The 13,093-nt window shown below is 40.2% G+C and overlaps 1 protein-coding gene across 1 annotated transcript in view; it reads left to right on the plus strand.

The window, feature by feature from the left end:
• ATM (ATM serine/threonine kinase) overlaps positions 1–13,093 on the plus strand; it is a 57,350-nt gene that overhangs the window by 37,507 nt on the left and 6,750 nt on the right. The window contains exons 37-53 of the mRNA XM_056858073.1: positions 609–696; positions 1,154–1,309; positions 2,706–2,814; positions 4,324–4,412; positions 4,592–4,694; positions 5,409–5,557; positions 5,810–5,914; positions 6,735–6,854; positions 7,311–7,539; positions 9,362–9,529; positions 9,750–9,869; positions 10,029–10,246; positions 10,596–10,803; positions 11,314–11,427; positions 11,760–11,918; positions 12,176–12,314; positions 12,712–12,794. Coding sequence (XP_056714051.1) covers positions 609–696; positions 1,154–1,309; positions 2,706–2,814; positions 4,324–4,412; positions 4,592–4,694; positions 5,409–5,557; positions 5,810–5,914; positions 6,735–6,854; positions 7,311–7,539; positions 9,362–9,529; positions 9,750–9,869; positions 10,029–10,246; positions 10,596–10,803; positions 11,314–11,427; positions 11,760–11,918; positions 12,176–12,314; positions 12,712–12,794 — 2,357 coding nt within the window. The remainder of the gene's footprint in view (positions 1–608; positions 697–1,153; positions 1,310–2,705; positions 2,815–4,323; positions 4,413–4,591; positions 4,695–5,408; positions 5,558–5,809; positions 5,915–6,734; positions 6,855–7,310; positions 7,540–9,361; positions 9,530–9,749; positions 9,870–10,028; positions 10,247–10,595; positions 10,804–11,313; positions 11,428–11,759; positions 11,919–12,175; positions 12,315–12,711; positions 12,795–13,093) is intronic.

The following is a 13,093-nucleotide window of genomic DNA, read 5'->3' on the forward strand; positions in this document are numbered from 1 at the left end:
TTAACAAGCAGTGGACATGAACAAATGCAGTCAGGTATACTTTCGTTTTAGTTGAGAATGAGAATTAAAGAGATTTAATATCAGGCTTCATGGAAAGTGGGCCTTGAAGTAGAAAAAGAGAGACTGCAATGCATAGGTTGTTCTGTGAGGACTTTCAGGATAAGTGGAGTCATGTATGTGTTTTTCTTTCAAATAATAATTTCATTGAGACACACTATAGATTTTGATAAATTGTATTGCCAAATATCCTTATTTTTATGTTAGGTTTATCCAAACGGGAAGTATGAATTGAAGTTGTGTCTGATTTACTCTTAATATTTAGCTTTACTTAATCATGAGGGGCACCATGGTCCAAGACAGGGAATTTTAAACTGGGTTCAGATTTCTGCTGCACCGTAAACCTCATTTTTAAAGGCTATGGGGAAATCTCCATTATTGTAAAATGGGTGTATCAGTGAAGTGCCTGAGATGATTTTTACAAAGATGAATTGAAATAAGGATTCTAAAGCACTTAGGTTTTCAAAGTGAAACTTTGGGGTATTGTTGTTTACTGTGAATTGCTGTTACACATCAGTAATTAGTACAATTCTTGGCTCTTTAAAACACAGACTCAGAAACTCTTGTTTGTGGAAGTGTGGATAAAATATCTCGACGGGCAATGCTTGCTGTGGTTGATTACTTAAGGCGGCAAAAGAGGTGGGTTTAATTTTTGTGGTTCTGTTTATATTATCTTATTGCACTGGTATCATACTAGTGCTCAACTTAACCCATCTAAACAAGATCTGATATGGGGGGGGGGGGAAGGAAGTACTTAGAAACTATTCAAAGCATGTAATGAAAGTTGCTTTGTGTTTAGCCTGGAATAGTGCTGTAGATTAAATTCAAGCAACTTCTACAAAATTTCTAATAGCATTCAATCATTCTAAAGTAGCGAGCTTTTTTCTCACTTCAAATTATGTTGGACTTTTTCTCTTGGTCTTCCAACAAGTTGTTTTCTTCAAAAATAAATCATTAAGAGCAATAACTGTTAAACATCTGACTGTAAATAGTGACTGGCAGAAGGTAATTCAGTTATAATATGGGCCCCTTTCTGTTAAAAGCAGTCTCGTACAATGAGGCGAATATATCTGTGTGTAATATTTTATGCTTCTAGGAGTCCTTCCAGCACAGTCTTTGAAGACAGCTTCTGGCTAGAGTTAAACTACCTCCAGGTTGCCCTGACAGCCCAGTCTTGTGCGGCTCACTTCACTGCTTTGCTGTATGTAGAAATCTATGCTGACAAGATAAACTTAGACAAACAACAGAAAAGGTAACGTCATTAAATGCAACCTGTTCCTGTTCATCTGAGATATTGGTTAATATTTGTGTGTGTGGAATGAATTTAGCTTCCAGTTGTGCCTCTTGCCTTGGAAAAAAAAGTAGTATTTGTCATTCGCCAATACATTCCTGCCCTGACCTGGATGGCCCATGCTAGCCTGATCTTGTCAGATCTCAGAAGCTAAGCAGGATCAGCCCTGGTTAGTATTTGGATGGGAGACCACCAAGGAATACCAGGGTTGCTGTGCAAAGGAAGGGCAAACCACCTCTGTTAGTCTCTTGCCATGAAAACCCCAAAAGGGGTTGCCATAAGTCTGCTGTGACTTGACGGCACTTTACACACACACACACACACACACACACACACACTACATTTCTAACACTAAAAATATGGTGCCTGTAAAAAACTTAACTTTTAATCAAGCAAACAGCAGTTTTGTACCATTATGTTCAGTAAAATGCACCACCGACATCAGTGAAACTGTGGGTGGGATTCCAAGAACTGCAAGTGGCACAAAACTGTTGGGATGAGACTTTCCCATCTCTTCCTTCCCTCTGCAGCTCCCATGCTTCCTCCCAGTTGCTTCTGAGGGGTGGGGACAGAGGGCTGCAGCTTGAAGGAGGAATTTGTGGAAATCATAGATGCTTCCCCCCCACAAACCCGCCAAAATACATTCTCTTCACATAAAGGCCTCTCTAGATTCTGCCTTGTATTAGTGGGAAGGGCATGGTATCATTGCTTTAATTGTTGAGATCCTATAGGTAAAATAATTACCAGAAGTGAGCCTTACCACCACCACCAAAACATTTAGACTGAGATGTGGGCTGTGACTCAGTGGCAGAGCATCTGCTTTGCATGCAAAAAGTCCCAGGTTCAGTCCCCAGCATTTACTGTTAAAAGGATCAGGTAGTAGGTGATTTAAAAGACCTCTGCCTGAAACCTTGGAGAGCTGCTGCCATCAGAGTAAACAGTAAATCTTGACAGAACAATGGTCTGCCTCAGTGTAAAGCAGTGTAAGTGTTCAAAATTAATATAGTTATTCAGTTTGCATTAGGAAAGTGAGTGGCAGGCCTTCAAGTAATTGCGGATTACTAGTGCTTGTCTGTAACTTAGATAGATATCTAGCTACATTTATGAAAGCTACCTTTCACTTCACCTGAACCCATGAAGCTGCCTTATACTGTATCACACTATTAATCCATCAGACCAACAAGAGCTTCTCCAGAGTCCCAGGTGGAGGTCTTTCATATCACCTATTATCTGTCCCTTTTAACTGGATTTGCCAGGAATTGAACCCAGGACCTTCTGTATGCCAAACAGATGCTCTGCCATTAAGCCATGGCTCCTTCTCTACCATCTGCTTATTTTGTTAACTCCCTTCTTGTAGGTCTTCTTCAAAAGCAGCTAAACAACTAACATTTGAAGAAGGAAGTCAGAATGTAACAATTACAGGTTTGAGTGAGAAGAGTAAAGAAGAGACTGGAATAAGCTTGCAGGTATAGTAAGGCTTTGGGACATAGTATTTGTGGTAGTGTCCCCGACATCAGTTTGTTTTTCATTCCTTCTTCTTTTGTAGTAATCTCAACTTTTAAACTGTTTTGTTCATGTTTTGTTTTTATTCTTATAAAAGAAAAGAAAAATGTTACTATAAAACCAGTTTTGTTTCTAAAACTTCTAACATGTAGATTGATGGTCACCAGGCCAAATTACAGTAGTGTGGCCCCACTGACCTCTGAAAACTGTACCAAACATAAAAGCCCTGCCAAATTTTGAAGTACTAGGAAGTGTGCTCTAGAGTAGGGGTAGGCAAACTCATTAGTCAAAAGAGCCAAATATCAACAGTACAACGATTGAGATTTCTTTTGAGAGCCAAATTTCTTAAACTTAAACTATATAGGTAGGTACACTGTTTATTAACTTAATAAACTTTAATTAAGTCTTAATTAAACTATAGGTACACTGAATAAAACTTGATATCATACTTAATAGTGCTCTTATTTATTGATAAAAAATTGTAAGTCCCTGCCATTTCCCCCTCCCCGTCCGGAGTCCTCGTCTGGAGGCCTGGTCTACCGCCATAAAAGCCTATTGGTGTACCTAGCCTCCGGCTGAGTACCATTGGGAGGCCAGGTCTACCCATTGGCTTTCTTGGCAGTAGACCTGGCCTCCGGAGGCCCATAGAAGCCAATCGGTAGACCTGGCCTCTGAAGGGGGACTTTTCCCCCTCCTCGGAGTCCAGGTCTACCGCCAAGAAAGCCAGTGGGTAGACATGGCCTCCCAATGGGACTCAGCCGGAGGCCAGGTCTACCAAAGGAAGCCCGCCCTGCCCAACAGCTGATAGGCGGGGGGGCAGGAACCGCCAAGCCGCCCGCCCAGCAATCGCACGGCTAGATGGGAGGGGAGGCTTTAGCCTCCCAATCATTGAGGGCAAGGGAAAGGGGGACCCGGCTATTCTCCATGGCGGCGGGGGGGGGGGGGAGAGACAGTGCGCCCGCTCTCTCTCTCTCTCTCAGGCATCCCGGCTCCACAGCCCGGCTGCCAGCGCGAGCAGGCGCAAGAGCAGGGGCTCCGAACCAAGTTCGGAGAGCCGCACTCAATGGGCCAAAGAGCCGCATGCGGCTCTGGAACCGCAGTTTTGAGACCCCTGCTCTAGAGGTTTATTATGGTTTACAGCAAAGATGGTGCTTTGAACTCAAATAACACTCCGGGAGCTAAAGGAAAACCTTGGCTGTAGCCTGTTTCTCTTGTATGACACAACCTGCATGTTGATGTGTTTGCCCACTGTGATCATGGCATCTGACCAGAATCCAGAGGTACTCAAGCACACTCCATGGAACTTAAGATTTTATCTTTTGACCAGCAGTTCCTCTTATGGTATTGCAGTATGTTCAGAATTTACTCACTAGATGGTTGCAGTATACTTGCATATTTTTGGTGTACTAGAATTAATACATAATAATACATGATAATAGTACATGATAATATTTTTTTCCTGTTGGATTTAGGACCTTCTCATGGATATCTACAGAAGCATAGGAGAGCCAGATAGTCTCTATGGCTGTGGTGGAGGAAGAATGTTGCAGCCTTTAGCTAGGTATCTGTTTTGTTAGATAATCACTAACTCCATCTATTTTATATGACATTTTTAAAAACGTTTCTGTCACATACTTTCTCAGAGTAATTCACAAAACTCCAGTATTATAAGACAAAATCATATAAATGTACATATGAAGGCTAAGCATTCTAAATCTTTCCATTCTTGACATGTAACAGGATAAGAACTTACGAGCATGAAGCTGTATGGGAGAAAGCCCTAGTCACTTATGACATTGAAACAGACCTTCCACCCTCAACTCGGCAAGCAGGAATAATAGAGGTAATTCTTAGTACAGTATAGCTGTTAATAGGTCACTGAAGTGATCAAGGGTTCCTGGTATCAATAAACTAGGAACTAAATAGTGTTCAGATTTTTATTGGCCATGGTAGCAGTAGGTAAGTTTTCATAATACCATATTTCCTCTGTGACAACAGTTCTGGGCCATGGTTTGAGGGAGTATCTACCCTCTCCCAACACCCCCCCTTCCACATTCTGATTAGGAAGCTTTACTTCAGGTGCAAAGTTGTCATCCTCAAAAAATAGTACTTTCTCCATGGTGGCAGCTATCTTATGGAATTCTTTCCTAAGGGAAGTCTACCAGAAACATGCCACGTTCTCTCTGTTAGAAGGTGAGTCCAGGAGTTTCGTTCTGCTAGGCCCTTCTGCTGCTGCTTTTGTGTTGTCTCCTGCTGGCTATGTTATATATTGGGGTTTTTCCAGTAGTGTAATATATATTTGTTCGTTCTCACCGTTGTCCAGTAGACAATACACTAGGGTTTATGGTTGACTAATATGAAGTACCGGTAACTCTGTGCAACAAGGGTTGTTGTTGTTGTTGTTTTTACTTCAGCATTTCTTGACCCAAAACATCATACCTCAAATGTCCCACAAGTCTCAGTAGGGTGCAGTCTAGTTTAGTTGGTAACGTTGGGAATATCTTCAAGAATCAAATCTGATTATTCAGATGCTAACCTTTTATCTTGCGGATTGTAGGCCTTGCAGAATTTTGGGCTGTGTGACACCCTTTCCGTCTACTTAAAAGGACTAGAGCAGGAGAATCCTGAATGCTCACTGGAATTACAAGAGCTTCGTTATCAGGCAGCTTGGAGGAATATGCAGTGGGACCAGATCTCTTCTGTCAAGTAATACAAACCCTACCAATTATTATTATTTTTTTAACTGTGGTACTTAATTTTAGCTACAGGTATTTCATACCAAAAATATAAGCTGCATTCAAGGTATATTCATTTGGGAGTGAGTTAAATGCTTTTGGCTCTTTATTTATTATTAAAGGAGACCTCATGGCAGTCAGTATACCAATTAAAGGCTACTTTTATACAGTCAGTTAAATGTTTGTATACAACTGTATTTCTTTTGGTTGTTGTTTTTTAAAGAGATGAGATGGGAGAAAGAGGCTACCATGAATCTCTGTATGATGCTCTGCAGTGTTTGAGGGACAAGGAATTCCCTACTTTTTACGAAAGACTAAAGTGTGCCAGGTAAATAGCAAGACTTGAAAGTACCCCTTTTTACCATTATGCTGCCTATGTTATTGCAAAATGAAATGCTGTTGTTTATGTTCTATGCTTTTATTCTTTTTGTTTTCTTGAATGTCACAATGTACATTAATGGGAGATGAATGCAAAACCAACCGCTTCTTGTTCAAGAGGTCTGCACAGGTTCTAATGAGTTTTCCATCTGAATAATCAGTTATAAGGCTTAAACTTGAATGGATGAGAAAAATAAAGTTAAGCTACACAAATATGCCAAGATATCGCCAAGAGGGATGGTCTCGGAGGGACAAATTAAAGTTTATGTAGCGATTTCACTATGTAGAATTTGGCTTACCTTTCACATGTAGCCCAATAAGCATCCCCTGTTCAGCATTATAGTACTCGCTAAGTCAGACATCGTATAAGCTAGAGGTTTGTGTTTCAGTCCAATTTTATTTTCATATGAGAAACTTTGAACTGATGCTGACTTACAGTGACTCAGGCCACTGATCCATCTAGCTCAGTGTTGTCCGCTCTGCATGCCAACAGCTCTCCAGGGTCTCAGACAGACAAAGGTGTTTCCTGACTGAAACCTGCAATCTTTTAATGGGAGACATTGGAGATTGAACCTGGAACATTGCATTCAAAGTACACATTCATATCACTGAGCCAAAGGGCCTTCCCCTCTTAAAAATGATCTGGTCTAAAACGCAGGAATATATTAACTGTGCTCCGGCACGAAGTCCTTTGTTTTCTGGTGCTATCTAAAATTATTTTGATGGTAAACAGCATAATGGTTCCCATAATCTGTTTCTTGTATTCATAGAGTCAAGGAAGTCGAAGAACTGTCTAAAGGCAGTCTGGAGTCTGTGTATTCTTTGCTGCCAACACTTTGCAGACTGCAGACCATAGGAGAGCTGGGACACATAGGACAACTTTTTTCTGGGTATTTTGTTGTTTCTTTTAATGTTTCATTTTCGCTGTGCTATGTTGCATTCAGAGATGTAAAACTGTGAAACAGGCTGCACTAGCAGAAATTAAAACAACTGCAAAATGTGAAAGGTGCACAGAGAGTCTTGAACACAATTTGGAATCATCCTATTAAATTGTGTTCAAGACTCTGTGCACTGAATTGTCCTTTGTACAAAAGCAATTAAGGCTGGCAGGATGATTCATGGAAATGAATGGGTTACTCTAATGTAAATGCCAGAACCTCTCACAATCATTCTCCCATTGAGTGGTGCTGAATACATTGCTTCTGCGCATGACTAGTAAAAGCTTCGTCAACAGGTTTTGATTCCTGAACTGTCATTTGAAATCAGCGCCATGCCTCAAAATTATATCTTTGTGCCTTAATAATATTCAGTGCGAGCTCTTCACTTTCATAACATCTCTGTTTCAGATCTCTTACTAACAAGCAACTGAATTATATGTATACAAAGTGGCAGAGTCAGTCCCAGCTTCTCCAGGACAGCGATTTCGGTTTCCAGGAGCCGATCATGGCTCTGCGCACCGTGATTCTGAAGGTCCTGCTGGAGAAAGAGAACGCCAAAGTGGAATGCATTAAAGACACCCTCACCAAACATCTTGTGGAACTGTCAAGATTGTCTCGAGTGGCCAAAAACACACAGGTATTGGACTGGGAAGGTCGCATCTAGGCACGCTTTCAGAGTGCCTGCTGGCAAGTATATCAATTAACTTACAAATATGGTCTTGGATCCTGCTGAAAATCTTTGCTGATGGAAGGATTTCTGTCAGAGGCACATGACTCCTCCACTTCCCACTAGAGCCCAAAACGTCCCCCGAAATGCTGCTGCTGGGAGACAGGGGGCTGCCAGGAACAGGAGGACAGGAGAAAGATCTCTGCCATGGGAGGTGGGAATCGGCTCCCTCTTTCCGTCAGCAGAAATGATCCATAGGACCCAACCCATTAGTTGTAGCTTTATGGTTTTATTTTTTAATTAGACTTCTTGAGACATCTCCAGGTTGAGAATATAGCTCTGCTGTTCTCCACTGTTGTTGTTAAAACCTCGTCTTTATGTCATAGCCACATCTGCTAGCCCAGAAAACACAAGATCTGAAAGTCAAACCATTGTGCTTTTGGCAAGTGTGCTTCCATCATTGGACTCTTCTTTAACAATGTTAATTCAGAATTATGGCACATTGGTACACTTATCTGCTTGATTTCCCCAATCAAAGCATATGCAATGACACATGCTGAAACGAAGCGTGGCAGTCTGAAAAATCTTGCAAACGTCATTTGTTATGGTTGTTGACAAATAATATCTGCTATTGCATTTTCATGAATTATTTTAGTTATGGCAACTCATAATCTTCAAGTGATTCTGTCATGTGTGCTAACACAGCATAGAGCCAGAGGCCCAGATGTCTCTTGTTGTGAAGCCTGGTGCTACATTGACAAGCCTGTAGTTATTTTTATTCTGAATGAATTCATTGTCACTAATGTTAAAAATTCTACGCCTTTGGTCTTGAAGGTGTTTGTGGGAATGAATGTACAGGGGCAGTCGTTCCATTTACTCTTCAGATTGTGAGGTAGACAAGGCAGATAGAAGTATATTGTGGGTTACTCATCTGTGATAAGTGATCTAGAGTAGAGGTTGGATCCTTCTAGCTTTCTGCTGGAGCTGAGGAGGGATCTGGTCCCAATCTCACTGTTCTCCCATCCCTGATTGGTGTGGCTTTTTCTCTGTTAATAGCATTTTTGGGAAAAGGGAAAGTCAGGGAACTGCATTTTGCCAGCAGAAAGCCAGCTGGTAGGATTCACCCCGCTTGTCCTGTTGCTGGTATCGAGTGTGAGTCATGGGCCTAAAAGTCCACAGTTCGCATCTCATCTCGCTGTAACAATTGCAAGGGGGCTTAGGCAAGCTGCTGTCTCTTGCTTCAAACCCACTGGTACAATATGGGATGATAATCCTGTACAGCAGTGGACCTTACTGCTATAATGTTTGTGAAGGGCTTTGAATCACTTGAAATGCACCATAAAGGTGTTTACTATCCATGTCCTCCGCTATCTATTTGCACTGGCTCTGTTCTCAACAGGATCTAGATTTTTCCTACATCCTGATCTTACCAGTTAGATGGCAGCCACAGAAGAATTACTTGTGCTGCTGGTACAGTCCTGTGCTTCATAAAAATGGTATCAGGGCCTAGTATGTATCTTGATGTATTTATTATTACCTCACCTTTCCTCTTGGCTCAGAGGGTAAAGGGTTGAATTTTGATTGCATGCCAGCAAGAAGCACGCACATACTGGCTCTTCAGAGTCGTTGAGAAGACAGATTTCTGGAAGGCAGTTGGCTAGATGTGGTATGCATGCACATGGGATTTAACAGTAACATGGTATAACTGAATTTTGGATTTCAGAAATGTGAGTCGATGGACCATATGTCACGAAAAAGGAGGAGAAAGTGAACAATTGTTCTTTTTTTTCAGCTTCCAGAAAGATCGATGTTTCAAATTAAACAGTACTGCCCAACGAGACATGGGGTGTCTGAGTGGCAGCTGGAGGAAGCCCAGGTGTTCTGGGCTAAAAAGGAAGAGAGCTTAGCATTGAGTATTCTAAAGAAGATGATCAAGAAATTGGATGAAGATTGGTTCACGGTAATGTGCTATATTCTGTGGGCTTGATTGTTTAAATCCCTATTGTTGAATTGAAGAAAAACCAGTCAGTATACAGTGTTTAAAAGGACCAAAATGCATGTAGACAGACTTAATCTAAAGGGGGATTAAAAACGAAGGAAGGATCTCTGCATGTTGGGAGGTCACTTTACTTTATGGACAATTGTTAGTTAATATGTCTGAATATTATTGTTCTTCTAAGGTTGAAAAAGACCCAAACCTGAAATTAATTTACGCAGAATGTTTGAGATTATGTGGAAGCTGGTTAGCAGAGACTTGTTTGGAAAATCCTACAGTCATTATGCAGAATTACTTGGAAAAGGTAAAAGACTTCGAATAAGGCAATTTTGGGAAATAATCAAGAAAATTATTATATTTTTGGTATAGTTTTAAAGATACTTTATCTGCATCTATACAGTTTGTTGTTTAATTATTAAATAGCCAGCATGGATTATTGTCATTCTTCTAATATTCTTTCCAGGCAGTAGAAGTGGCAGGAAGCCAAAATGGTGACCACAGTGATGAGTTAAAGAGTGGGAAAATGAAGGCGTTTCTGTCTCTAGCTCGTTTTTCAGATTCTCAGTATCAAAGAATTGAGAACTATATGAAATCCTCAGAGTTCGAAAACAAGCAAGCCTTGTTAATGGCAGCCAAGGAGGAAGTTGGCCTACTAAGAGAGCATAAGATTCAGATGAATAGGTAGGTCTCCTAAATGAGATGTTGTTGGCAAAGATGACTGCCGTGTTACCCACTAATGAAAAACAAGCTAATGGGGGTCATATAGCTGGTTGAATGGATGTGATCTTAGAGTTACTCTGATTTAATGGCACTTTAGTCTTCAGGAGAAGGGGCAGCGATTTACTGGTTGTCCCCTCATGCTGTAGCCCCTCACTTTGACTCCTGTGCTGATTCTGTGGCTCTGCTGATCCCCCCCCCCCCCGGAACAAAATTTCAGGGGGCTCAGAGTGCTGAGAAGCCGGGATGTGTTTGGATGGCTGGATATGTGCCCCGAATGTAACTGTTTTATTTCTGAATCTTTGTTGGTAAGATATACTGTCAAAGTTCAGCGGGAGCTGGAACTTGATGAACGCGCGATTCATGCACTGAGAGAAGATCGCAGACGTTTCCTGTGCAAAGCGATTGAGAACTACATCAGCTGTTTACTGAGTGGAGAAGAGTATGACGTGTGGATCTTCCGGCTTTGTTCCCTCTGGCTTGAGAATTCTGGAGTTTCCGATGTCAATGCTATGATTAAGGTTAGCTCCTCTGTAGCTTTCCTGCTCCTGTATTTGTATGCCAATACATGGTGAAGGATGAAATTGTTATGGTCTCAGGATATGGTTGGTGAGCACAGGATACAGCAACTGGTTTGGGTCTGGCCAGTGACTGGGTGTGTGTGTATAGTTTTCTTCTACCTACAAAATACTGTCAGAATGAAAAAACTTGCCTTCTAACACATAATGTGAATTATCATCCTGTTTGTCTCCTGTCTGTACATGATACAGTCATGTCTATGAAAGCTGATCTTTACTGATGTTTTTATGTGTTCACGCAATCATCTGGTAGTCTTATACCACAGTGCTGTACAATATTTGGGTAGCAAAACAGTAGCCGTTTACATCTCTGACATTCATAATATTTAGGAAAATAAGTTTTGAAATGCACTGATATCTGCACATACATGTTGTGGTTTTAAAATGTTAATTCTTTTCTCCTGTTGTTTTTGTTTCCTTGTCTGTATTACATGTGCTTCTGCGGTACAACAGAGAGAGGCAGAGAAAATACCGTCCTACAAGTTTTTGCCTCTGATGTATCAATTGGCTGCTAGAATGGGAACCAAGATGATGGGTGGACTAGGATTTCATCACATTTTGAATAATGTAATTGATCATCAACCATAAAACCTTTCTTTCCTTTGAAATGCAAATATAGATTTTTCCATAATAGACAACTATTACTTGCATTGTACACTTGGTTGATTAGACACTGAGAATATTTATCACTTTTCTGGTCGAAAACATGAAAGCTCATTTTACTTGTGACATTTTAAAGTTGTATTTGCAATAACGTACTAATTGGGATATATAAAGCAAGACTGATATAGAATTAAATCACATTGGATGTTATTATTAAACCTTTGATGCTTTAACGCTGAGATCACAAGTAACATTTTATTTATGCAATGTTTCCAATGTTTTACATTTCCTAATAGCTTCTAGCAAGGATTTCACTAGATCATCCACATCACACTCTATTTATAATCCTGGCTTTAGCAAATGCCAACAAGGACGAACTTCTGACAAAACCAGAAGCGGCAAGACAAAGCAGACTGCCTAAAAATGCACCAAAAGAAATTTCCCCGTTGGACATGGTACTTGACCTCTGCTGTATTTTTAAAAATTTAATTCAACCCTGCAGTAGCTTTATGCTGAGAACATGTTTCGTATCTTCATGGTCAGTGTTACAATTACTGTTTTTCACATTGTTCAACATTGCACAGCAGCAAATTGTCCTATTTCCTATTTCCCCTTCCCCCCTCCACACACACAGTGCTAGCTGATTTTAATCTGATATATGTGGAATGGACAGTTTGTATTTTAAGTAATACTTCGTTTTTGGATTCTGTAGGACCGAATGGAGGCTGCTAGCAATATCATTAACATGATAAAACGCCAAAGAGCTGATATGGTGAGAAGCGTTGAAGCGCTTTGCGATGCTTATATAATTTTAGCAAACATGGATGCAAGTCCTTGGAAATCTCAGAGAAGTAAGTGACTGGAGGGATGACATTGCGGTGAAATCAGTACTGATAGTAGCTTGAAGAGAACAGCCTTTGTATATATTTATCACTGATTTTATGAAAAGTATTTTTCTTTCCTATCACACAAGGTGTTTTACATACCTCTTAATGGGATAGTTACCCAATTAACTAGTCTAAACTGTGCATAAATAAGTGCCACTATACTGGAACATCCACATATCGCCCATGATTGCTAAAACAGATTCGTAGGTGATACTGAGATATATGGAATAATTTCACTAATATCAAGAGGGAAATGTTATATGTTTTTTCATAGACAAAGGGCCCAATGCCCCACTTTTCAAAATACAAAATGTCAATGTGGTAAATAAATGTTTAGAACTTGTATTTGTTATTAATGCAGGAGGTATAAGTATCCCATCTGATCAACCTATTACAAAACTAAAGAATCTAGAAGATGTTGTGGTACCTACCTTGGAAATTAAGGTAAATAAAGCTTTACTTTTCTCAATAATAGTTCCTGCATAGTCACATTAGAGGGCATTAATGTTCATGGAATGGAATGAATTGTAACAGGTTCTTCTATGCATGTTCCCATTTAGAGATATAGTTGTCATTGTGGCAATAGTTCATTGTGTTTTTATTGTTAGTTTTTTTTAATAAAATTTTTATTTTTCCAAAATTATTAATCACATAGTTTAACAATGACATAACAGTAAACAATAAAAACAAATAGGTGACATTGTTAAAAAATTTATATATAATAAAGAATTGTTGACTTCCCC

The sequence above is a fragment of the Euleptes europaea genome, chromosome 12, assembly GCF_029931775.1.
Source record: "Euleptes europaea isolate rEulEur1 chromosome 12, rEulEur1.hap1, whole genome shotgun sequence".
Taxonomy (NCBI): Eukaryota; Metazoa; Chordata; class Lepidosauria; order Squamata; family Sphaerodactylidae; genus Euleptes; species Euleptes europaea.